Raw genomic sequence first — 24,991 nt, forward strand, 5'->3', positions numbered from 1 at the left:
TGAAATCTTTATTAGATGATCAATGTAGTGGCAAACGTTGGTTTTCAGAGCCTTTTACCAGGGCAAATCTGAATCATGGAAATACATACTTTCAAACAGATATTTGCTTTCATCACATTGATTGTCCACGTATTTCAAATAGTGGGCAACCATTCACAAACTTCTCTTATGCTCATTGCAAATGTATATCTAAGCTTTCTAACTTTAGGATGAGAGTATATAAAGAGAATTTAGTCCAAGAGAAGAGAGGGAACATGGGAACCAGATTTAGCAAAAGATTAGATTATCTCACTAGAATGGAGCTTAGATAGACAACACTTGTTGCCAAAAAGCATATAAGAGAACTCACTTTTAAACTATGCAAGTGTAAGTTCCGGCATGCAGCTCTTTCAGTGAAAATAAGGAGCTTACATGAAGCCAACATGGAGTCTCTTAATCGAAGAGATATAAAGAGATTTTGTAACAATATAGTAGAAACCCATAGATTGGGAAAAATTGGTGGAAAACCTACCCTATGGGACTTCTTGTAAGACATAGCTACAAATATGTTACGATCAAAGGGAGGCCAACGATATAGTGCAAATACCAAAGCTTTGTTTGAGGTTGCAAGATGTGGGGTGGACCAAGGTTACATGATTTCGTCACTACTAACATCAATGGCCCTTCACTCTCGATGACAAAGGGAGCCCATAAACAAGCCACCCACTTCATACCTGGTATACATGGATATATTTTTGACACTATTGTTGAAATATATCGGAAGGAGAAAGAAAAACATGGCACTGCAGGAAAGATTCCCTTTATTTTGGTGGAAGATGAGACTACCATAAAGAAGCGAATAAGATAATCATACTGCAAAAAAATTTTGGGGTTGTAAAAAATATTCTTAGGAGATAGTCGATGAATGAAATTAATGCTACCCGATTATGTTCACAAGCATGGCACCAGATACAATATTGAATGGGATGGATGGCCTCTCTTAGCCAAATTATCAAATGGAGAGGTTTTGGGTCTACATGATCATGATTTTATACATAATGGAAAAAAGCTTGTCAATATTCTTGACAAACCAAAGCGTCAACAACTGGTTCTTGGTGATGTTTGGGTTACCTTGAATCATGTTGCCATTGTTTATGATTCTTTTTCAATTGACAAGCAAATGCTTAAGGAAGCTGATATTAGGCGAGATTATAATCAAAATTGAGCTGCATCGCAAAGAATGTGTAGTAGGCAAGTCCAATGGTGTTTGGTGGAGCTAGTAAATAATGGAAAACATAGAAAAGAGAGGAGCATGGTGGGAACGCAAGCTTACCTTGAAATTGTAGGAGACTACATCGATATTTTCTTGTCTCCACACTTCAGCTTGGTGAAGAGAGTCCATTTAGCAGCAAAAGTGGCATTATTTTTCCAAGTTTGGAGATCTTGGATTATGAAACATCCCACATAGACATTGCCAAAAAAATTTATTAGTAAGGATGCATTCCTAGATGTACAACTCTCATGCCACTTTTTTGTACTTCTCATAAAATATTTTAAAGACTTTCATTCAAATAAAATGCTTCCAATACATTTGACTAGATTTGATGTAGTTGAAATCTTCTTTAGCAAAGTTGGGCAAGAGTGTGCTTATGGTTTGATAGACATGCTACATAGTATAGGGATCTTGAATAGGCTTTCATATTTTGAGTGCAAGGAGAATAGTGTGAAATTTACACATGGCCATAAGAAATAGGAGCATGTATGGAGAGAGTTGAATCTCAAGGAGACTGTGGAAGAAGCAGATTTAGGTGATTACAAATACTAATGAGAAGATAATCGATGCCTTGAAAAGGGGATTACAAAGTGCTCACCACATTTGTGAGAGTTTTACAAATGAAACCAAAAGGTAAAGAGGATAAGCAACGGTGGTTGGAGCCTTGGTTTGAAGGTTTTTTTTATGCTTATGCTAGTTCAAATTTCCAGGATTTCAATACAAATGAGGAATTTTCAGCTCTTACAAATGATGGAGTGGATTTAGAGGATGATGTATCCACAAGTGAGATAAGACATGTAGTAGATTCTTTATTAGATGAAAAGGACAAAGTAAATCCAGTAGTGGAGCTTGAAAAAAATAGGTTTCTTTTTATGTCAACATTGGTAAGTCAACTCAATGGCAATCCCACATTGTCCAAAGATAGGCTTACGAGGGTGCGACAAGGAGTATACTATAGTAAGGAGGAGAAACATCATACTCAAACAAATGACAACCTATTTGGCATTGGTTTAGATTGTGTTATGTTCTTCCAAGAAGAGCATACAAATGGGAAGATCACAAATCCATTGATAAGCTCTTCAAAAAGTATTAAAAAAAATAAAAGCCAAAGTGTGGGGTACTTAGGACGAGTTCAAAAGATGAGAAGAAAAGTTGGTGGTGCCTATGCGGAATACAAGAGAGGGTTTAGACTCCTAAATCAAAGGGAACATGGAGTTTTACATATGATTTGATAGACCTTGATATGATAGATATTGAAAGTGTCATTGCTCTTGCAAACCTCACATATGGTTATAATAATAACAAGTATGAGCTTGATGAAAATGATTGGAAGATCTTCAATGAATTCCTAAAGGACCATTGAGGATAGGTAAACAAACATTATTTTTCCTCTTTTTTAGTATTATCTGCTATGTAAATTGAGTGAAGGAAAAAAGTCTTATAGAGTGATTTTTTGGCATTTTTCTTCATGTTAATGTTTTATATTTGTATGTTTGCATTAGGAATGCAATTGGTGGATCATGGTGATGCATCTATGCATGTTGGAATTAGCATGGATTCTAGCTTTGAAAATGCCAAGGTGTTGAGTAGAACACACTTATGGATTAGAGAAAAATTTTGTATATTACATTTTCTGTATAGCTATATCTACTTTGTAAAGGAATACAAAATAAGTTTTGTATAAATGCAAAAATCAAGAACCATATTTTATCATTGAATCATCGTGTGTATTTTGTATATTCACATTTTGTATAGCTATATCTACTTTATAAAGGAATACAAAATAAGTTTTTTGCAAATGCAAAAATCAATCATGTGGATTATTCTAGAATTTACTTGTGGGTTTCTATAAAAATACAACATGTTTTTTCTTTTAATATACTTATCTCCTTGAATTACAAATGAAGTCTAGCTTCATTGTGTTGCTTGAATTATGGATTGAATAGCATTTATCTCTTGTCATCTCCAAGAGAGAGAGAGAAATAAAGAAAGAAAGAAAGTTATATTAACGTCTTCTAAAGACCAAAACTGGCCTATGAGACAAACTGTGATACAACTGATGAGGTCCAGCTATCCAAAATAAAAGTGCTGAATGAAAAGCTAAAAACTCGAAATTGAAAATACGGTGCTGTGAGTGTGATAAGTGTTGTGTATGTGTATGTGCGTATGTAGCTCTGGTACTCCAGATAATGGCTACAAAAGGGGAACAAATGTCGGTTGTGATAGGGGAACAACTGTCGGCTGTGATAAAGTGGTGCGATGTGTATATGTAACAGATGCAGGGAGATATACTATCCTGGGATGTAGTAGCAGTCGTCGAAGTCGCTAATAGCAGGTGGTCCCTCCTGGATGCAGGATGTGGTACATCGGCAGTGGAGAAAGAGCAAACTGGAGATCTAAGATCCAATGTGTCGAGTGTCGTCGGATCTCAGTCTGCTGTCAATGTAGATCAAGAATCCTCCGGATCTCTTGTCGGTGTGGCTGTGGGGTCCGAAACCCACGGATCCTCGTGCGGCGTCGGGTACGCTGGTCCTCAGCCTGCTGTAGTGTGAGTCCGGATGTCTGGCTGGAGGCTGGTACAGTAGCTCTCACTCTGTCTGTCTGAAAGAACTGTGTAATAGTCGTCTGGGTGGGCCCCTCTCTGACTGGGACCCGCTGTGTGCTCTGCTCTCTGATGTGCCATGCCTCTCCCAGAAAACAGCCAAATGATCTCTGATCCATATCAGTCATACATCCCTGAAGTGAGCTGCTCAATGTGTATCTAGATCTCAACTCTGAGTATGCCGGGCATCTGAGAACAAAATGCTCCTCACTCTCCACCTCTGATCTGCAAAGGGGGCATATCCTCTCCTCCCGCGGGATGCCACTGGCTCTGCCACTCTCAATCATAAGCTGATGTGATGATACCCTGAGCTATCCAATAAGAACTCTCAATCGATGTGGCATATAGATCTGCATATATCTCGGAATCTCTATGAATCCCTGCTCTGATATCCTCAAGAATTGTGTATAATAATGTGCCATCTTCGATGGTAGTGGCTGTGCAGGGCTGACCCATGTCCTCTGTAGAGAGAGAGAGAGAGAGAGAGAGAGAGAGAGAGAGAGAGAGAGAGAGAGAGAGAGAGAGAGAGAGAGGGAGTGTGTGTGTGTGTGTGTGTGTGTGTGTGTGTGTGTGTGTGTGTGTGTGTGTGCACGTGCATGCATGTGCGACATATATGCCTTTAGTCTAGAAAAGGGAAATGGTGGAGAGGATATTTTGAGATGAACTAGATACAATATATAAATAATATATCTTGCTAGAGCCATGCTACCACCATAATAGTGAAACATCAAGATCAATATTGCAATGTAAGTGAGCCCAAAGATAGTAATAGGATGGTCAAAGTATTTGTATTTGTATATTTTTATTGAAGACCTCTAAGATTGGGCTAGTCTAGCTTCCTAGTAATTGTGTGTCATAGCTTTAGGAAATGCTAGCCATAAGATACTAACGGAATGCCCTTTGCTAACTAGTTTTGGGTTGAGAGTTGCATGCTCTAGTTATATACCTAATGTCTCTATCTAGACATTATTTTAAAATCTTATTTTCATTGATAAAATTTTGAAATCTACCTTTGGATTTCATATATTACAATGATATTTTCATAGTCGCTAGAACTACTAATAGATTTTTATGAACCATTAGGAGTTGCTTTGTGGTGAATTCTATATTGTAGTATCTTGTATATATTACATAGGGATCTATTAAATTAGTTACTTAAAAAAATAAACTCATAGTAAGGGATTTATAAATATTGCTAAAAAGTCACATAAGGGTCAAGAAAATTTTACAAAATAGGTTACATATGGGGTATATAAAACATGACTTGAATGCACATGATGACTAGGATTTATATGTAGGAACTAACTCGAGCATTAACTCATGTAAACTAGTCTTCAGCTACCCTCCTCATATGAAACTATGGCCGCCAACAAAAGTAATCCCTAAGCAAGAATAAGAAATCACAAAGCTCACTATCTTCCCCATATACCAAAACTTTTCTCCAAATTTAGTAATCCAAGCTGAAGATATATTGAATACAATTACCTTGGCCTTTCTTGGATGCTAAGCACAAAACTCCTACAATTCATCAAGGTGACACTATAGGCCTTTAGATGAATTTGATACGACCACAATATCATTTGCATATATGAAGATTATGATCAAGGTAACATGTAGAACTGTCTCTACCATGGTACTACTCCACCTTGTGAATATATAATCCAAACAAAGTGGGTGAAAGTGGACAACCTTGCATCACTCCAATAGTACTAGCAATCTCCTTTGAATAGCCATTTACCTTGCTTGCCACCTCCTTACAAATGGATATGATCCCCTAAAGCATCTAATAAGGGACTCCCAAGTCTTGGAACTTTTGCATAAGGCTAGCCCTCATTAAGGTGTCAAAACCTTTGTGGAAATCCACAAAGCAATAGTAGACCCTCCTCTCATGTGGGTTGCCTAGTTCATGATGCTTCAAAGGGGTGAAGTTGTGATCAAGGGTTGAGAAGCCTCACCAAAAATGCTAAGTTCATGCTCCAAATATATAACCATAAGGTTTAGTGGCGGATGAGAGAGAGAGAGAGAGAGAGAGAGAGAGAGAGAGAGAGAGAGAGAGAGAGAGAGAGAGAGAGAGAGAGAGAGAGAGAGAGAGAGAGAGAGAGAGAGCCAAAAACCTCTCTCCCTAATGCTTGCGTCTTAGAAAATGATTCATTCTCAAGTGCTGCTAGAAATCATGCATTGATATGTGGATGTATACATGATATGTGAAAGTATATGCAGGTTGTTAACTCGAGGGAAGAAAATATTATGGCAACTTTGCTTCCCTCCCATAGTCACTTCGCCACTAGGTACAATCCTCAAGCACTTGCTGCCTAAATTATCTATGGTCATATTTTTTACCATAACTCACAGTGGGTAGTTGGACATCTATAGCTTATTCTAATTTTGCATTGTGGCAAAACCTAGAATGACAAAATTTGAGCTGTGTAGCATTGCTATACAAAATATTTACACCCTATATGTATGTGTGTGTGTGCATGTATGCATGCATGCATGTATATGTAAGGATATGTGTATATAGAGACACACAACATGTGAAACACCAATCTTAAAGCCTTGCTTACTTTTTGTATCTATAGGCCTATTTCAACATAATGATGGGACTAGTCATGCACTAGTTGTACTGCGACTAAAATGGATGTGAATAATTATCATGTTGCAATAAAGAATAACATTTTATGCTCTATAGCTTTTCAATGAAATAACAAATGCCCATGTGAACATTTTAAATTGTATAAATACTATACACACATCATGTGAAGTTTAAGCTCTTTTGATAAGTTTTCTAGAAAACAAAACAAATCAATAACATCTTACTTTTGATAAAGGAGGTGAGGAGCTTGTGTCAATGGTGGGGTTGAACCTAGGGCCTTGAGTGAGACTTCAAAACTCAAAGAGTCAAAGCTATCCCCTCAATCACCATAATTAAACTTTTCTTCGTTGTGTTAGAGCTGGTGTGACCCGTCCTTAGTGAGACTCATGACTCAATAATATTTGAGTTGGACGTCAAAATTTAGGGAAAAGTTGTCTACACTCAATTGGACTTTTAATAATATCCAAGTTTTGTGGCCTACCTTGCTGTGTGCAGAACGTGCATTTGTTTTCATTTGTTGATTCATAAAGTTGTAATCATGTATTGAGTTAATAATCCTATGTAACACATGTTTCATTCTATCGTCTTAACCATAATCACTTCTCTGTTAAGAGATGTCAAAGGTGCATATGGCCCATGAGTTTTGGAACGAATTTGCCAGAAGTGTCATTCCATCGATGTTCGCGATTCTCTTTCATATGCCTCTACCCCATCAGTAGTACTAGGCGGCGCAGGGGCGAATTCATTTCAGAAATCATTCCCACGTGAAACGCAAGCTCTTTGTCTTTACTGTTTTGATCGCCCACTTCATGCAACCCAGAGCCACGACTGGGGCACGAACAGCATAGCTTTTATGGGCGCTCACGTCGGTGATAATGAAGGAACAGAGCATGTTGGGCGCCCTCATGAAAGGCAAGCTATCTGTCTCCGCTCTTTTGATCGCCCACTTCATGCAACCCCGAGGCGCAATGTGGGGTGGTGGAGCAGCCGGACGCCAAAGTTTTTGCTGGGCGCCCACCAAAACCTCAAAGCTCACTAAAAGCCTAAAGCCTATTCTCCTGCATCACTCCAACAGTGGCAAAGTCACTGACAAAAATGTAGCTCCCAGCATCATCCTTTTGCTCAATGCAAGTTTTCATAAAATCCTCTCTCTCTCTCTCTCTCTCTCTCTCTCTCTCTCTCTCTCTCTGTGCCTCCTTTAGCCAAGTCCTACGCAATGATGGATAATGTTGCCCTTTTCACACTAGGACAATCGGGTCCCCCCCCCCCCCCCCCCCCCCCCAATGACCATTATAAATGACACTGCAGATCACACCTACGTATGCTAGAGTCAACTAGACTTCGCTTTCAGTTGGGTCAAGCAAACTGTTTCCGGGTCTTCAAGGCACCCGCATCATCAAGGCATTGGTGCCGAAATGCTTGTAACACCATGAACCCTGTGCTGCTAGAGCTCGGGGGAGTTCCATGGAACCTAGAACTATGGCGCATCTTTGCTTTGCCAGGTTTCTCCGGACTTTGTGCTGCTGTCTCCAGCTTTCATGCCTTCTCCTTTGTCCAATGCCGACACTGGGTGTTGTGGTTCCTCGAGAAATCAAGGTTGGTGCTTTAATGGCTCAAAGCACAATCATTGGAAGGGTTGCAAAATCTGCTATAGAGCTAGCGGTTGCAGACATCAATAAGGACAGTAGCTTGCTTAACGGATCAGATATTGTCCTTCATACAATGGACACCAATTGCTCTGCTTTTATGGGTAGTGCTGCTGGTACATGCACAACCTTTCTTGCTTTGTGAAGGCCATCTAATTCATTTAAGCCATGTCAACTGTATACATATGGGGAAAATGTTTGCAATTTGCAATGAAAAATTCTAAGGGTTACTTATAATGACGAGACATTCCAGCCACCTCGTTGCTGTCACGTGGCAAGATAGAATTAACAGAAGGCAAACTTGTGAAACACAAGGGAATATCTCATGGGTAGTACGTTGATGCAAATCTACTCATTGCCTCAGTGTTGTTCTAGATATCATCTTAGGCAATTCGCAGCCAAATAAGGTGTTTGCTGTTTCTCTTTCTTGTTTTTTGTATGCAGAAGAGGATCTTAAACATTTTGCTCATGTTTGCAGCAATGGAACTTCTGGAACAAAAGGTTGTGGCAGTTATTGGCCCACAATCCACGACAGTTTCACATTTTGTGGCATATATGGGTGGCTCTACACAAATCCCTCTAATTTCGTTTGCTGCCACAGATCCAGCTCTTTCAGAGTTTCAGTACCCTTATTTTTTCCGCATAGCTCATTCAGATGCTGTGCAGATGGAAGCAATAGCGGCAATAATAGGACAATATGGTTGGAGAGAGGTTGTTGCCTTGTATACGGATGATGACTTTGGAACAAATGGGGTTGCTGCATTGAGTGATGCACTCGAGCCGGTAGGAGCAAAGGTAGTCCAAAAAGCAGCTCTTGTTCCAGATATTGACAGGAATGGCATTGGTAGCATTTTAACTGGGTTGGCAGCGATGCAGACACGAATCTTTGTTGTTCATATGCCGCAAACTCTTGGACTCATGCTCTTTTCTGAAGCCAAATACCTGGGTATGATGGATGCTGGCTATGTGTGGATAGTTACAGATTCCATAGCTGGCACACTGGGTTCGATAGACCTTGATACTAGTACTATCAATTCTTTACAAGGTATTATTGGGACAAGGGGCTATTATTCTGAATCACCTGAGTTCTTATCATTTTTGTCCAGGTGGAGAAACTACATCAATGGCACTTATGAGCTTCATATTTATGGCCTGTATGCATATGATGCGACATGGATGATTGCTCATGCATTGGACAGCTTCCTTAAGGATGGCTTAGGATTCAGTCTCAATGATCCTGCCATTCCACCAACAGCATCTGGGGGTGCTTCAGAGCTAGCAAAGCTGAAGATCTTTAAAGAAGGACCACTACTGCGCACAAAAATTCTTCAAACAAAATTTGTTGGTGCTTCAGGTTTTATACGAGTGGATTCAAAAGGGGACCTTATGCGGTCTGAATTTGAGATTGTTAACATGGTTGGAGGGGAATTGAATGTGGTTGGCCATTGGAATAATGAAACTCAGCTTTCTGTGGCCTCACCTGGTCACAGCGGAAATGCAAGTTCAGACATCCATGTGTCTTCAGCTTCTGAGAGTGGTACATTTAACATTGTCTGGCCTGGCAATACTAGTGAAACGCCTCGTGGTTGGGTGCTTCCAAAAAATGGCAGGCCTTTGAAAATAGCTGTTCCTAACAAGCCAGACTTCAAGCAATTTGTTAGCTGGTCAGCTAATAATACCAACGCAAGTGCTTTCCATGGCTTCTGCATTGATGTCTTTCAGCAGGCTCTACTTTATTTGCCCTACAGTGTCCCCTACCAGTTTGTTGTGTTTGGTAACAGTAGCCCTAGTTATGATGATATGATTGATCAGTTAGCCAATAAGGTATGCAAAGGTGCAAAAATTACTGTTTATCGCTGTACAAATTTGTTAGACAAAAAATGTAAGAATGCTACAAGTTTTAATAAGGCTGATAAATGGAATTGGATAGGATGGGAAGCTTAGGAAAGGGGTGTAAGTAGATTGCCCCCTGTTTGCTAGTCTTAGTCTTAATGGAGGATCGTGACTCAATAACTTCTCTTAGGATACACTCAGGGGCCAAGGGTTATTACCAACTCTCAAAGATTAGGCATCACCAAACAAGAAGAGATGCAAAGTGCAATGCTATGAGGGAATATGCATGGATCCACACAGATCCAAGTGAATAAGACCTCGAATACCTACGGCATGGAAGGAGGCCTCTTTTGGGAAATGATTGCTGAAGTTACTTGTCCTCCATGCTGGTCTTGCAAATGCCTTGCAATCCTTCAAAGGTAAAAAACATATAGCAATTGAAGAATGGCAAAGGAGGCTCTGTTCTGAAATATGGCCATATTTGTGATACCAGAGTGTTAAAATACGGGGCAGAATCACATGAGGTTCAACACTTGATATAGAAAGCCATGTCCTCGCCTACTAGAGAGATGTAAGAAGTGAGTCAATAAAGAAACCCTCCTTGAATCCCTCTAGCAGTTATGTTATAGCTCTTGATGTGGTTCTGGCTGTAGGTAACATGTCTCTGGCCTATTGCTTGGTGTTCTAGCATTGGAACAGCTGCTTTTGCCGCTGTACTGATGGCCATGGCTGATGTCACCTCTTGGACAGTTTGTTGCTTGCATTTTTATTGTTTGTGCTGCTGCACACTTCTCGGAGCTGTGTTTTCTCCTCTCGAGGCTGTGTTTGCTGCTTCCCACTTCTCTGAGACTACTACACCTGTGTTTTCTTCTTTTCTGACCGTGATGGCATCCTCAGATATCTGAGCTTTGGTGGTGTGCTGCTTTGGGATCATGTAGAGCTCATGTCCATTGACTCCCTCTGCTTAGCCCTCTCGTATGGAGATAGTGGTTTGAGTTATTCTCAGTTCTTTGGACATACAATATTTCATGCAGTTCATTGAGTTATTCCTTCACTCTAGAATTTTGTGTTTTGTGTTTTCTTGAGTTTCTCTTTGAGTTCCATTGTTTAAGTCGAGTTCATACATGCTTTGTGTTTTCTCTACAAACTCTATGGTATTCTCTTAACATGGTATTGGAGCTATTGTGAGACTAGGGGTTGCATGAGCAAACTTCACTAAATTCTGACGTCTCAGTCTGTTACTTTGAAACCCTCTTTAGAGCCCTCTCTTCTAAGTTTAGAAGTTTAGGCTCTGAGGGATTTCTGTATCTTCAAGATTAACTCATGGTCTTTGAGTATTGACTTTGACAGCCGTTTGGAAGTAGCGTATAATGACAAAGCGGTTGAAGAAAATCTGGTGTCCTCTTCTGCGAGGGAATGGACCATCATGGACCAAGAGTGATGTCCTATGGCCTTTATAGTTCAGGTTTGCATGTTTCTTGCATAGATCATCTCTTTCATCTTGATTCAGCTAATGTGCAGCCATACAAAGGTTACCAAGAAAATTTTGAGGCACAAACTATGTGAACTACAACACAGGAGGTGCCTCTCAAAGAATATGTATTTCTCTTGATTCACGAGTTACCACTTCCAGTGATTCTTAGTTGATTGATGCATCTCATCCAGTAGCCACCTGTGTTTCCACATACACATCACTAATCTTTCTATCGGTCCTTGCCATCCTGTTATCTTGGGATACCTTGCTGAGCTTGGCTATGATTTGGAACCAGGTTTTTGGTGTTTCATCCGGTGGATCCTCAGCCCTTGCAGATGTGACTTATGGTTCTCTATTGGGCGTTACAATTTCAGGATTTTCATTTTCATGGTAGGCCCTAGCGACTATGCCAAGTGGATTTGGGAGTGTCATGATGGGCATTCATTTGGATCAAACTGCATACATGCCTATAGGGGCTCAAAGTCATGGACTCTTGGTTCTTGCACCTAGGGCATTGCCAGCCTCACAGGTGGTTAGTCAATTCAGCCAATTATAGATCCCTGACCCGCCCTCTAGTACGATGCCTGTGCCTACTATGCCCCCACCCTTAGCCCTTTTCACGAGCATCCCCTAGGGTGAATGTTTGTTAGATATATGGGATTGCATCTCTTAGTGGAGAATATTTTTTACCCTCAGAGGGGGCTTGCCACTCTACTACGAGTGTTCTTTGGGGCTCCGAGGACCATTTGGTTCTAGTATCCACCCATGAAACCAGCCTTCCTTCTTGGATATCTTTGTGACCGTGCTGAGACATTGTTGCAATAAATGCACAAATTCAGCAGCCAAACACTTCCAAGATGAAGTGTCAAACGTACTCTCCCGAGTACCAAAATCCCAACACAAGATAGAAACGCAAGTACAAAACTATCCACAATTGTCAAATGCTTTGAAATATGTGTCAAGTCTGCATAAAACAGGCCCTGATCTGTAATACACTGCAATTCACTATTGTGCCATTGCACTTCTTGGAATGTGTGCCAAATGACAAATTTCAGCAAATTAATTTCCACAAATTTCTATGCTGATACTGATCCAAACAGCAATCTAATACTGTTGCTGCACTTGTTCACTGCCTTGAGATGTGTGCCAAGCAAAAGCCTCAAATCTCTCCAAATTTTTTTTGAAAAATGGAAGAAATTTTAAACTTACAGCCTGAAATTGGATGAAATGTCACCTCGGTGCATGTAGACAGCAACCAGCAACTTCAATGCACCTCAGGATGCATGATGGATCCGAGAAATTGCACAATTCTGACGATTTTGATGAAGATTCCCATGAAGGACCTTGAATCGGGCAAAAGCCCCAATTTTTTTTTTCACCAGATGCCTGCAAGAGCTGAGGAGAATAGGATTGTGCTGTATAGCATAGGGCAGTGATGGTGCAGTTGGAGTGCAGGCAAATACTGGTGGTGCAGCCAACTGTGTGGTGGTACAGTTAGTTGGACAGTGGCACACTCAGCTGAGCTGCATGCAGGCGGTGAAGGTGACAGCAGGTGGGACAGCTGGAAGCAGTGGTGGCGCTGATGTGGCTGCAGTCGGTGACTGGGGCGGCAGTGGTGTGGCAGCCAAGTGGTGTGACTTGCTGCACAAGTGGTGGCAGGACTGGCTGTGGCGGTGGGTGGCGATTGCAGCTTGCAGGCCATCTAGGGGCAGCGACAACATTGATGGGCAAGGAGCTGTCGGTGGTGGAAAACTTGGTGGCTGGCGTGGCAAACTTGGCTGAGCCCCTCCTTGCAAACAAGGACTGGTGGGTGGATTGGAGCCGGTGGCGGTGATGGTTCTAATACCCAATGAAGGAAAGAGGACCAGCTATGGAGGAGAGAAATGAGAGTGAGCAAAAGATAGTAGGCAGTGTGAGTGCAAAATGGAGAGTGTACTAGCTGAACTGAACTGAATGATAGGTGAAAGTACAGCTAAGGTTTAGGTCAAAGGTGTGACCTAACTACACTTCCACCAACTAACTAGAGTTAAGTTGATTTACTCTAGAGTCTAGTGTCACTACTTTAATGTCCTAAGACACTAGGTATATACACCCTATAGTGACACTTTTATAAGTGTCCATACCACACATTACATTGAGCATTGCTCAGAATTGGCAAGTTCTAACAGTTAAGTCACCTAGGTCACATAAGAGATCTAGTTCAATTATGTGTGGACCTATTGGAAGTCACCTAGGAGACCTAGTTTGTTACAATATGGATTAGAAGTAGAATTTATGTCGAGCAATGTTCCACAAGGTAATCCTTCATCCTTTGTTTCATTTGAGCATGATTTTGATGCTTCCCATTCACCTTGGTCCCTTGGCACTTCCCACCATTCCCTCGCACTCACTTCATATTTAGATTCATCTACGTTTAATCTAGACCCTTACTTTAGACCCACAATAGGTGTACCAATTTGCACCCTAGTGCTTTGGTGCCGGGAATGCGACCCGTGCATTATGCAACTTCCCCAGATCTACAAGTGAGCCACTCTCTTTCATTTGGTCCTATTGTGGGGGGTATCCCCCTCCTGCACATAGTCCCACCCTCCTTTGTTGCTCAAATACATGAAACCCCTTGTGATGCTGTTGAGTCACCTCCTCCTTTGAAGGACTCAGGGAGTGGATAGGACTCACTGAGCCACTTAGACATAGTACCACATTCCTCGATTGATCCTATACACGGACCATGTTTTCATGCTGATGCTTGGTCTCCTTTGAAGGAAAAAGGGAGCGGTAAAGTCCAAACCTCACATAGATCCTCTTGGTGTTACTTGCCTAGAAAGAATAGCTTTTGTATTTGTTGCTAGAAGCCTAGCCATGAAGATGACAGTTGTCGCTCAAAGGCCAAGGGTATTAGACCCACACCCAATATCACACCATCCATAGCTAAGGGTATTCTACCCACACCAAAGTTGAACCCATTACCAATTCCTAAACCAACCTCATCCCCTTTTGGAAGTGGTAGTGCCACTCCAAGGAGGTTGAGAGGGGTCTTCCCCAAGGAGGTAGTGTGGTTTCTGCACCCCCTGATATTTGTGTTTATTAGTGGCTGGCCACTAGTGCAGTGGATCTTGGATCTCCCCCTTGCCTAATGGAATCTCTAACTGGTTTGGTCATTATCTTCCCCTAGGGTGGTTTTTTAGGCATCTTAGGTCATCCTTAGGAACCTTAGGCTAGTTTTCTTTAGGCTTAGCCACACTTTTTCAAGTCTTTTGTTGCACACTTCCTTCTTTCATTCACTTTTGCTGCTTCTAACTCTTAGCTCTCTTCTTCATTTAGCATAGTATCTAAAGCATCTCAATATGAAACATTTGGTATGCAGATTTCTTTTTTGATTCTCTTATGCTGGGATTTGTATTTTAGTTTAGGACTAAATTGCATGCATTTTACTGGTCCTATTGGGCTGAAGGTTTTTTTTTTCAGCTTTTGCCTTGGTGAGTATTGCCTCCATCAATATACAGACAGAGATAGTATCTTCTCTCTCAAGAATAGGTATCCTTGGCATCCATCTTTCGTTCCTTTCAATTGAGGTAATTTAATCATTTAACATCATTACCTACAGTACTAGTTTGTCTATTTTTCATGACAAGTGGACTACTACCTTGGTGGTTGTGCCTTTGCATTCTTGATTGGCGTAGGAGTCCTCTCCCAAGGTCGAGTTTTAGTCATGCCTAGGACACTTGGTTGGCATTGGAGCCATTCTTTGTGTTTCAATTGTGGTCATACACTAAGTGTTCCATGCAAACCCTAGCATATCTCCACAAAAATCTTATTCAAACTCTCAAGCAAGTTTCTCCCTATCCCATCCAGGGCAGAGACCACCAATCCTTCTCTCTCTGTAATTACTTTCAACTCACCCTCCTTATAGTAAAGAGGTAATATCTTTCCCTTGTATCTCTTCATTAAGATGTTGGGCAGTTCTCTCTGGAAATCCCCAACGATGCAACAAAGAACAGGGGGAAAAACAAAATTTGATAAAAGAACAACCTCCTTTGGTAAGCTTTGCCTCAAGCAAGTAGATACCCTCCAGAGACACCTCAAAATACCAGATTGCAAATAAAGCTCCAGATAACCGAAACCTTAAATACAGTCTCTAAGCGAAATTTAGAAGAAATAACAATGTAAGTTGTTTTTCTTGAAGTTATTCTAGTGCTTTTTCTTTCAAGTTTGCATGTCATTGATTAAGTGGGACTAAAGTCATTTGTCTTATGTCCTGTTCTCCATACAATGCCCATAGCTTGAGAGAGAGCTCAAAGCTATTAATTTGCTTCTTAGTCCATCTCCATAGAGGTAAAAATGTGCAATTGAAATGTATCCTTAGTATTCTCTATTTGACATGCAAAAGCTAACTACACACTCTACTGATGAGATTTTATTTTGAATCTTGATTTTTTAAAATACCTATTTCACTGCACCTCAATAGGAGACATCCCACCCCCTGGTATGTTAGATGCCACATAATGTGGGCGCCATAAGATATCACACCAATGGATTTAGGTCTGCATGAATTACTGTGTTATGTTGTCTTGTTCAGTAATCTCTGTTGCAAACCTTGCCATGTATGCTTAGGGAAGGAAAGAAATTGCTAGTTTTGCTGGTGTGATCAAAGTGCAACTTTTTGGCATTTAAGTGCCATGCAATGGGCTTAACCTGCAAACTTGTTCATGAACAATCAGGATGGGTGAGTAGCAGGGGATTCCATTCCCCAGTTTACAGTATTAACTTCTTTGAGGATCAATACTTTAAGAGTAGTAAATTGACTATCTAAGATACCTAGCTTGAAATGACACCGAAGGATTTGAAATCCAGAGACTGGAATTGTGGGGTTATTTTTCTAGAGCAGCTGGTGATTACAATTGAATCATGCAGGTATATGATTACAATTGTGGGGTTATTTTTCTAGAGCAGCTGGTGATTACGATTGAATCATGCAGGTATATGATGCAGTTGTTGGTGATGTCACAATAACAACAAAGCGCATGCAGAAGGTAGACTTTACACAACCTTACACAGAATCTGGGCTTGTGGTGGTCGTTCCAATTAAGAATGGACATTCGAGCTATGCTTGGGCTTTTCTGCGGCCATTCACTCCAACCATGTGGTTAACAACTCTAGCATTCTTTGTTTTTACTGGTATTGTTGTCTGGATGCTAGAACACAAGATGAACCAGGACTTCCGAGGCCATCCAAAAAAGCAAGTCGTTACTGTTCTTTGGTAAGCTTTTCTTAGGCTGTCTGAAGGAGTGATATCTGTTACACTTGTCCATGTCTTGGGTGTATCAATTTATGCTTAATTTTGTCAGCTACAGTTTAAATAGGAAACAAGAGCTTCCGATAATGGGTAGGGTCCTCAATTTTACTTAAAAGAATCCCTACTATCTAAACATTAAGTGCACAACACTATTGAACACTTGCGCCCTGCTTTTCTTGGCTGTCCATGTTAATGGGAGTGGTTTGATTTTCATTGTGAAAAAAAATTGTTCTCTGATACTGGTTTTTTGTGTGCTTGTCATGTAGGTTCACTTTCTCAACGCTTTTCTTCTCTCAAAGTGAGTTAAGCTTCACTCTGACCAATTAGATTCTCAAGTCATCTTTCATGTAATCACTGAATCACCATGCAGGAGAGAAAACAAGAAGCGCACTGGGAAAATTTGTCATTCTTATTTGGCTGTTTGTGGTCCTCATCATCACTTCAAGTTATACAGCAAATTTGACCTCAATATTGACAGTACAGCAGCTCACTCCCACTATTCAAGGGATCAACAGCCTACAGGCAAGCAATGTTCCTGTTGGTTATCAAGGAGGTTCCTTTGTGAAAGATTACTTGATAAGTTTAAACATAGCAAAGGAGAGGCTCAAGCCCCTTACAACGATGGCTTCATATGCTGAAGCTCTTAATCTGGGTTCAAATCGAGGAGGAGTAGCTGCCATTGTCGATGAGATGCCTTACGTACAAGTCTTCTTGAGCACTCAATGCGGCTTTATGATTGCGGGTCAGGAATTTACAAAAGGAGGCTGGGGATTTGTAAGTCACTGATGCCTCTCTTATGGACTATGTTTTAGTAGTCAACAGAAAGCCTTTTCTTGCACCTTTGTTTTCTTTGTAACTTGTTTACTCTCCTTGAATCTTCCTTGTCCAGCATTAGCATGTATTTGTCTGTCAACATCCAAATACAAACTGAATGTTTCTTTCTGTGCATCTAACTTTTGTCTTCACATTTCATAGTTAGCAAGTGTCTTTATGTCAATATGAAAATAAAGTTGACCATAGAAACACACTGAGCCACAATGACTTTGGTTTGGCATTTTAAAAACAAAATAACCTTTTTGAAGGTGCCTCCCAAAAAGAGAGAGGAAGAGAAAGATTGAGCACTAATGAAGAATGTACTGCATGGGAGACTAGTCCCTATGTAGAGACACTTTCTTTTTTCAAGAAAGAAAAGTCTATTAATAACACCTCAGCAAAATACCTGAGGTCAAATACAAAGTACAAGGAATTATGTAAGAGCAATTCAGTACACCACAAATATAATGATTGTGTGAACAACCAATCCGGTGGGCTATAATGCCAAACCACGTGAGGGGTGTATGGAAGAAATTGCTGGAGTCCCATGTTTGCAAGAAATCCTCTCTTCTCTTCTTCCTCTTAGAGCTGCCATGCATACTCTCCCATCTCACGTGGAGAGTTTGAATCATCTCTATCCAAATCCTTGATAGAGTCTTGGCTTTGCATACATCCTAAAGGTCAATGATGTGATTGCATCTTGCCCTCCAAATGTACTAGGCTATGTTATTTATCAATCAGCTCCCATATGTGATAGTGTCCCTATGTCCATTGTGCCTGCGAATAATCTAGAGTGGGGATCTTGCTTAGATGCTGTCCAATGCATCTCCCGCATGCCACAGAGTCCATGCCATACCTAAGCCAACAAGTGCCAATCACTAAGTTCCTGTGAGCTACAAGCCATGGGAAGAGAGAGATCTTTCTAGGACTAAAGTTATTATGTAGCCTCCTCCAAAAGTCATATAAAGAACTCATTTGAGATTCCCTCTCTTTGCCAATGGGGGGGTGGTTGGTGGCTGTGCTTTGATCCTACCCATTTGTATCCTTCTCCCTAGCCTAGTGGTGTAGCCAAAGAAGGCCACGTCACATGGTCTATCAACAGATCCCTCCACACTCTCTCTCTTGGATCCCATTGTAATCTCTATAGAGGCCTCTTCTAATAAGCCCAATATCTCCATCCATCTATAAGATAGGTGGCTGGGTTTGGGTCAATGTGCCACTTCCTCTCGAAGTGTGCCACTTGTTGAGAAACCCTTCACTTCTAGTTTTGCGTTTTTGTGTTTTGCATTTAGGGTTTGCAGCCCCAAAAAAAGGGGTGCCATTTTAGATTGACTGTGCCTATTTATAGGCCACTCTCTCATTCATTCCTTATGGTTGATGCTTTAGTCCGTCACTCCCACTCTCTCTTCGTTAGTCTTCTGACACACACACTCTCTCTCTCTCCTACCACCATCTCCACACTCTTGGCACGAGCCTTCATCTCTAGTTGGCTGCGTTTATGGTGGTAGTGTGCTCCTCTTCGGTTGGCGTCCATCCTCCATTGTTGGCGATAGCATCTTCTGTGCTCCTACACCTTGCGTTTGGAGTCCACACTCTCTTGGCATTAGCATCCACCCTATCTAGCATTATCCTCCATCCTTCTGGCGGCTCCACCTTCTCGTGTTTGGTTGCCAGGGAGGTCCCTCACCATTTGGCCTCTCTCTCCAACAGGCGTCACCTTCATCAAAGGCAGTTGCACCTTGCGTTTGGTTCTTGGCTGCTTCCCACCCTTCTAACGTCACTCCACAGTTGGTGTCACCTCATCAGGCTTGCGTTTACAGACGGAGGCTTCATTGGTTGTCTCCCTACTTATAGGTACCACTTTTCATCCTTGCGTTTGCAGATTCAGAGGCTCCTTACCCTTTGACGGCAGTCTCCCTGCTCTAGGCAACACCTCCTCATCCTGCATTTGCAGACTCGGAGGCTTCTTCTGCAGTCTTCCTGTACTCCAGGGCTTCCTTTATGCTACGACACCCTTGTATGAGATTCACTTCATCAGCATGATTCATCTTTCATCATCTTCTGTGTTACTTTTCTCTCTCAATGTTTGCTGTACACATTGTGTTTTTCCTCGCAAACCCTACTGTCTCTCTGGTCACTTAGTCATTTTGATACCACTACGGTGATCTTGTGGTTGGAGCATCCAATGAACGCTGTCTGGTCAAGGTCCTCTCGCTAGAGGTAGCCATCCTACTCAACCATAAAAGTGAATGTTTTGAGGAAAGTATTATATATATATATATAGATAGATAGATAGATAGATAGATAGATAGATAGATAGATAGATAGAGAGAGAGAGAGAGAGAGAGAGAGAGAGAGAGAGAGAGAGAGAGAGAGAGAGAGAGAGAGAGAGAGAGAGAGAGAGAGAGAGAGAGAGAGAGAGAGAGAGAGAGAGAGAGAGAGAGAGAGAGAGAGAGAGAGAGAGAGAGAGAGAGAGAGGGATGGCGACTTGACCCTTCGCGTCGATTCTGTCGGGGCCTGAACGCCTGCGCAATCCTGCCCCGCGTCAACGCGCAGAACTGAGGCAACACAGAGAGAGAGAGAGAGAGAGAGAGAGAGAGAGAGAGAGAGAGAGAGAGAGAGGCGAGACGTTCCTCTGTTGTCGGTGCCTGCACCCTCCCGTTTCGCCTTCAAGAGAGAGAGAGGATGCGTCGAGCGATGGCGGAACTGGCTGGGGCCTGACCTGGTGACGCGCGTCCTGACCTGTGCGCTGCGGGAGATCGCCCCTCAGACCAGCGTGGGGTTCGCCCTGACGACACTATCTCGCCCTGCCAACCTGTAAGTACCCTGCCGTCCTTCAGAGCCTACTGCCGTGCGACCTGCTGTTCTGGGTCGCCCTCCTCGGAGAGAGAGAGAGAGAGATCGCCGCCTCTGGTTGACGGTCGCGCCTGCTCACGGAGCCGTCCCGCCGACATGTACTGGGTGAGGATCAGGGGGGACTGATCGGTGGGGGGGGATGGTGGGAAAGAGGAAGAGTGAGGGATGGTGGGGTGATTGGAAGTATGAGGCGGGTGTGAGGGGGGGAGAGTGGCCCCCAAAAAGGGGGGGGGGGCTGTGGGGTAGGGTCGGGGGGCAATCCATGAGAAAGGTGTGGGCATGGGGAATGGGGGATCTTGGGTGGGGTGGGCTGTGACACCTCAGTGGGTGGTGGGGGTGGAGGCTTGTGTTCCAAGCCTACGCCTGATGAGCCAATGAGTCCTCCGGAACGCTCCTATGCGCAAGTGGCCTCTGATCCGGTGGATTCGCAGGAAATCGACTGGGAGCATTTGCTGGACTTCGCCAATACTCTGCTTGGCGATTATGTCCAGCATAATACCGAATCTTTTTCTGTTGCGGGAACGGATGATGTGCTGGAAGCCACGGTGGACCCCAAATCAGTCTTGCGATCTTTCTCGGTGTTCTATGACCGTGCAGTTATTCTTTTCTTCACTGGCAGGATCCCAATGCTTTCGCATATTCGCCAGTGGCTGCACCATCTATTGCAAGGGGAGTCGGTTGAGGAGATTTTCCTTGGACCTCACGGGTTTTATGAGGTCCTGCTGAAATCGGAAACGCATCGCGCTGAGCTCCTGTCCAAGTTGCCGCTATTCTTTGATCGCCGCCTGGTTCATGTTGTGCCATGGCGCCCCATGGCCGACTTCCAGCGTCTGCTTCAACGCGAATGCCCGGTGTGGGTAGAGGTGGAAAACTGTCCGGCGGTCTATTGGCCCTTGTTGAAGGATGCGATGGCAGTTGTGGGAAGAGTGCTGGTTCCCCCAAGCCTCAGGGCGATGAACCGCAACTGTTTATGCATGCTATGGGACACGGCCAGGAAAAGGCCCGCGTGGCTTCGCCTCAATTGTTCGGGCATGCATCCTTTGTATTTTCGCTTAAAATGGGGCAACTTTGCGGGCCACTGCTTTTCATGTGGTAAATTGGGGCATTTCATGGCCGAATGCCCTGAAAAGCAATCGTCTTCGGATGATGCGCAGGTTGTGCTGCCCAAGGACGACATGGTGCTTGATGCCACGCCCCAGGAAGCCCTTCAGTCTCCTCATGTCATGGACAAAGGCAAACAACAGGTCCGAAGTGTGGATTCCCGTCGTACTGACTGGATTGAGGCACGTCCTCAAAAAGGTAAAAACTTGGATACAGGCTTGGCGGATCCTGGGCCTCCCGCTTCCCAGGATTCCGTGCGCACGTATACGCGCCGGAAAGAAATGGCCACTTCACAGCAGGCTCCGCGTCCTAGGGCCCCGTCGGGCCCCCGCAATCAGTCTCCAAGGAGAGCCTATACCGATGGCCCCAGAGGCCCACCTGCCAAGCTGGCGTTCGATGCCAAAGGAAATGTTATTACACCCTGGGATCGGCGTTATCCCCGCCCCTCTCCCAAGGCAGTGGATTGCCCTTCTACCTCCAACGCAGGTCGCCAGAATTCTTTTGCAGTATTGGCTGATTTTCTGGATGAGGGTGTCCTGGATGCTCTTGCGGAAAGGGTGAAATCGAGGCAGCAGGTGCCTCGTTCCTGACTTCCTTCTTTGAGGATACATGAAGATAGCCACGTGGAATGTGCAAGGCATTTGCTCTCGCCATAAGCAACATGCCATGTGGACCGTCTTGCACGAGAACCAGTGGGATGTATTGTGTGCAGTTGAGCACAAAAGTCACGGTGAAGCAGGAAAAGTGATGGATTGTCATGGATTCCGCCTGTTTTATGCAGGGACCCATGCTACGCACTATTCGGGCGTGCTGATGATTGTCCATGAGAAATATCAGCCTGTCCTTGTTAAAAATGATGTCCAGGGCCGCTTTCTGGTGATCGAAGTCTTATTTGAAGGCGAGATTTTATGGCTGTTGGGCCTCTATGCTCCGAATGATCCCGCATCCCGGCGGGATCTTTGGTCCACTTTGCAGGGCTCCATGTCACTCGGCCGAAGGGGATTCTTGATGGGAGATTTCAATATGTGTGTCGACTCTTCTCAGTCCACTTCAGGGCATTCGGTAATGGATACGCCGGAAAGCCGGGTGTGGAGTTCTTTTGCTTTGCACGTGCTCAAGTAAGATCTTTGGTCGTGGCTTCACTCTTCTTTTTCAGGGTTTACTTTTCATTCCGCACAATGTGCAACTACCTGGTCGCGGCTAGATAGAATGTATATCATGCAGGGCGATGACTTTCTTCCCGACATGCTGGAAATGAAGGTCTTGCGGCAATATGCGTTGTCGGACCATTTCCCCCTCCAGCTTGAGATGCGGGCATACTCTATTGCACCTTTTGTGCAATTCCTGGATAGGCTCCCTTTACGTTTCAACTCCTCTTATCTGAAGCATTCAGTTTTCCAGGGCTATATGCAGCAGTTGATTGAGAGGTTCTTATTGGACTTCGCCTCTGAGGGCTGGCCTTCATTTGCACGGCTGCTCTCTAATGTGCAGCGGGTTGCTCGCCAGTATGGGATCCATCATGCCTCGCTTTGCCGCCGACGTCGACATGCAGCAGAAGACTTACTGGCCTTGGTCCGTTCCTTGCTCCTGGATTCCCCTGATGATGATTTTCTGCTGTCTCTGGAGAGGCGGTTGGCCCATCTTATTCAAGTGTTTCAGTTGAAATCTTATCAACAGGCCAAGCTGCACAACTTGATGGACACAATGCAAGATAGCACCTGCCAGTCTCATAAGTTCTTTCGCGCCTTGCATGCATCTCCGCCCCGCGAAAATATGACCAGACTCCAGGATTCGGACGGTCGCATGGTCACGGATCCGCAAACCATTGTCACTATGTGCAGAAACTATTTTATGGATCTTCTTGGTTCCTCTTCCTCGCCTTCTAGCCAGGTTACGCATGCCCGTGCGGTCTTCTATCATTTGGTCCGCCAGCAGGTTCCAGTTGATATGCAAGCCGCTTTGGAGACGGTTATTTGCGAGGACGAGGTTATGGACGTTTTGTTGCACCTACCGAATGATAAAAGCCCTGGCTGGGATGGTCTCACTAATGAATTCTTTCAGACCTCGGCCACGCAGTTGGCGAAGCCATTGGTGGCAAAGTTTCAGCAGGTGTGGGAAACGGGGGTCATGCCCTCCTCATGGAAAGAAGGCCTTATCAAACTAATTCCAAAGGTCCCTTCGCCGTCAAAGTTGCAACACTGGCGACTAATCTCTTTGATGGGCTCCATGTATAAAATCTACTCCAAAGTGCTGGCGAATCGGCTCCACAAGCACCTTCCAGCTATTGTGCATCCTCTCCAATATGGTTTCATCAAGGGCCGCAACATTCTGCATAATATCTTAAATGTGCAAATGGCCATTGACTATGCGCGGCACTCCGGTCAGGAAGTGGTATTGATCCAATTGGACTTGGAAAAGGCATTTGATTATGTGGACTGGTCTTTCATTGCAGACCTCATGTCGGCTATGGGCTTTGGTACCCGAATGTCCCGATTGATCTACACCATCAGTGCTGAGGCTTCCTCCAGAGTTATGCTTAATGGTGGAGTTACAGAGCCATTTGTCCTTGCACGCTCGGTCCGACAGGGTTGTCCTTTGAGCCCTCTCTTCTTTGCCCTGGCGACTCACCCGGTCCTTTCAATGTTATCCTCCATGGCAGCCTCTGCCCAGCTGGCCGGTCTGTCTCTTCCGTTGGGTCAGCACTTCGTTAGCCAATCTTTGGCGGATGACACCTTCATGATTTTGCAGGCGGACAGGGACAACATTCGAAGGGCATTAGATGTTTGGACACTCTTTGGTCAGGCCTCTGGGCTTCGCATCAATGCCCTTAAGTCAGCCCTTCTCAGTTGTACGGAGCCTGATTTGCAGTCCTTAGGCTGGCAAGGCCAGGTGGTTTCCCGTGGCTCCATTGTCAGGCATCTTGGATACCCATTGGGGGTGGATGTACGGCCAAAAGCCCTGCTGGAGTGGATTTCACAAAAATTGGCAGCAAAGTTTATGTATTGGAAGTCGCAAGCGTGGCCATTCCATGTCCGCCTCAAAGTGGCCCAGACAATCATGCTTCCAATGCTAACGTATTTCCTGCCATTGTTGCCATGGACTCCTACTACTTTGAAGGCCCTCACTCATCCCATCCGTTTCATGCTATGGAAGAAGGACTCACTGCAGGCCGGCATTTCCTGGATTTCTTGGTCACACGCATGTACCCCTAAGCGCATGGGTGGCGGAGCAATTTTGGATGCACACACTCATATGTTAGCTCTCCGTTGGTCCCTTTTTCGTGCCATGTGTGTGGACCACCACCCTTGGTCCATCATAGCCCGTTATTTTCTTGAGGACAGCGGGCTCCGCCATGGCAACACACGGCTTCGGGCCTCCTGGTGGCATGTCCTTAATGCTGACTCTCGTGTTTCCAGTCCCTCTTCCTCTTTGTTATTGCACTTGGTCGGCTCTTGGAAAGTGGTGCTCCAAAAGGCCCGCTGGCACCCAGTGGGGGACCGCTTGCAGACTAACTCCTTTCATCTGGAA

The 24,991-nt window shown here is 43.7% G+C and overlaps 1 protein-coding gene across 4 annotated transcripts in view; it reads left to right on the top strand.

Annotated features, from left to right (window-relative positions):
• Positions 1 to 7,326: 7,326 nt before the first annotated feature.
• Positions 7,327 to 24,991, top strand: part of LOC148039656 (glutamate receptor 3.3-like) — a 45,104-nt gene continuing 27,439 nt past the window's right edge. The window contains exons 1-5 of one of the 4 annotated variants that reach the window (XR_015693062.1): positions 7,327 to 8,209; positions 8,572 to 9,917; positions 16,377 to 16,657; positions 16,960 to 16,991; positions 17,064 to 17,467. Coding sequence is in view for 3 of the 4 variants with exons in the window: in XM_087692430.1 (XP_087548556.1) it covers positions 7,912 to 8,209; positions 8,572 to 9,917; positions 16,377 to 16,657; positions 16,960 to 16,991; positions 17,064 to 17,467 (2,361 nt within the window). In the remaining variant the exon portion in view is untranslated. The remainder of the gene's footprint in view (positions 8,210 to 8,571; positions 9,918 to 16,376; positions 16,658 to 16,959; positions 16,992 to 17,063; positions 17,468 to 24,991) is intronic. The other 3 variants (XM_087692430.1, XM_087692439.1, XM_087692449.1) reach the window with 3 other exon arrangements.

Source organism: Lygodium microphyllum, chromosome 2 (assembly GCF_053477565.2).
Source record: "Lygodium microphyllum isolate KBCC chromosome 2, Lygodium_microphyllum_v1.1.10, whole genome shotgun sequence".
NCBI classification, from domain to species: Eukaryota; Viridiplantae; Streptophyta; class Polypodiopsida; order Schizaeales; family Lygodiaceae; genus Lygodium; species Lygodium microphyllum.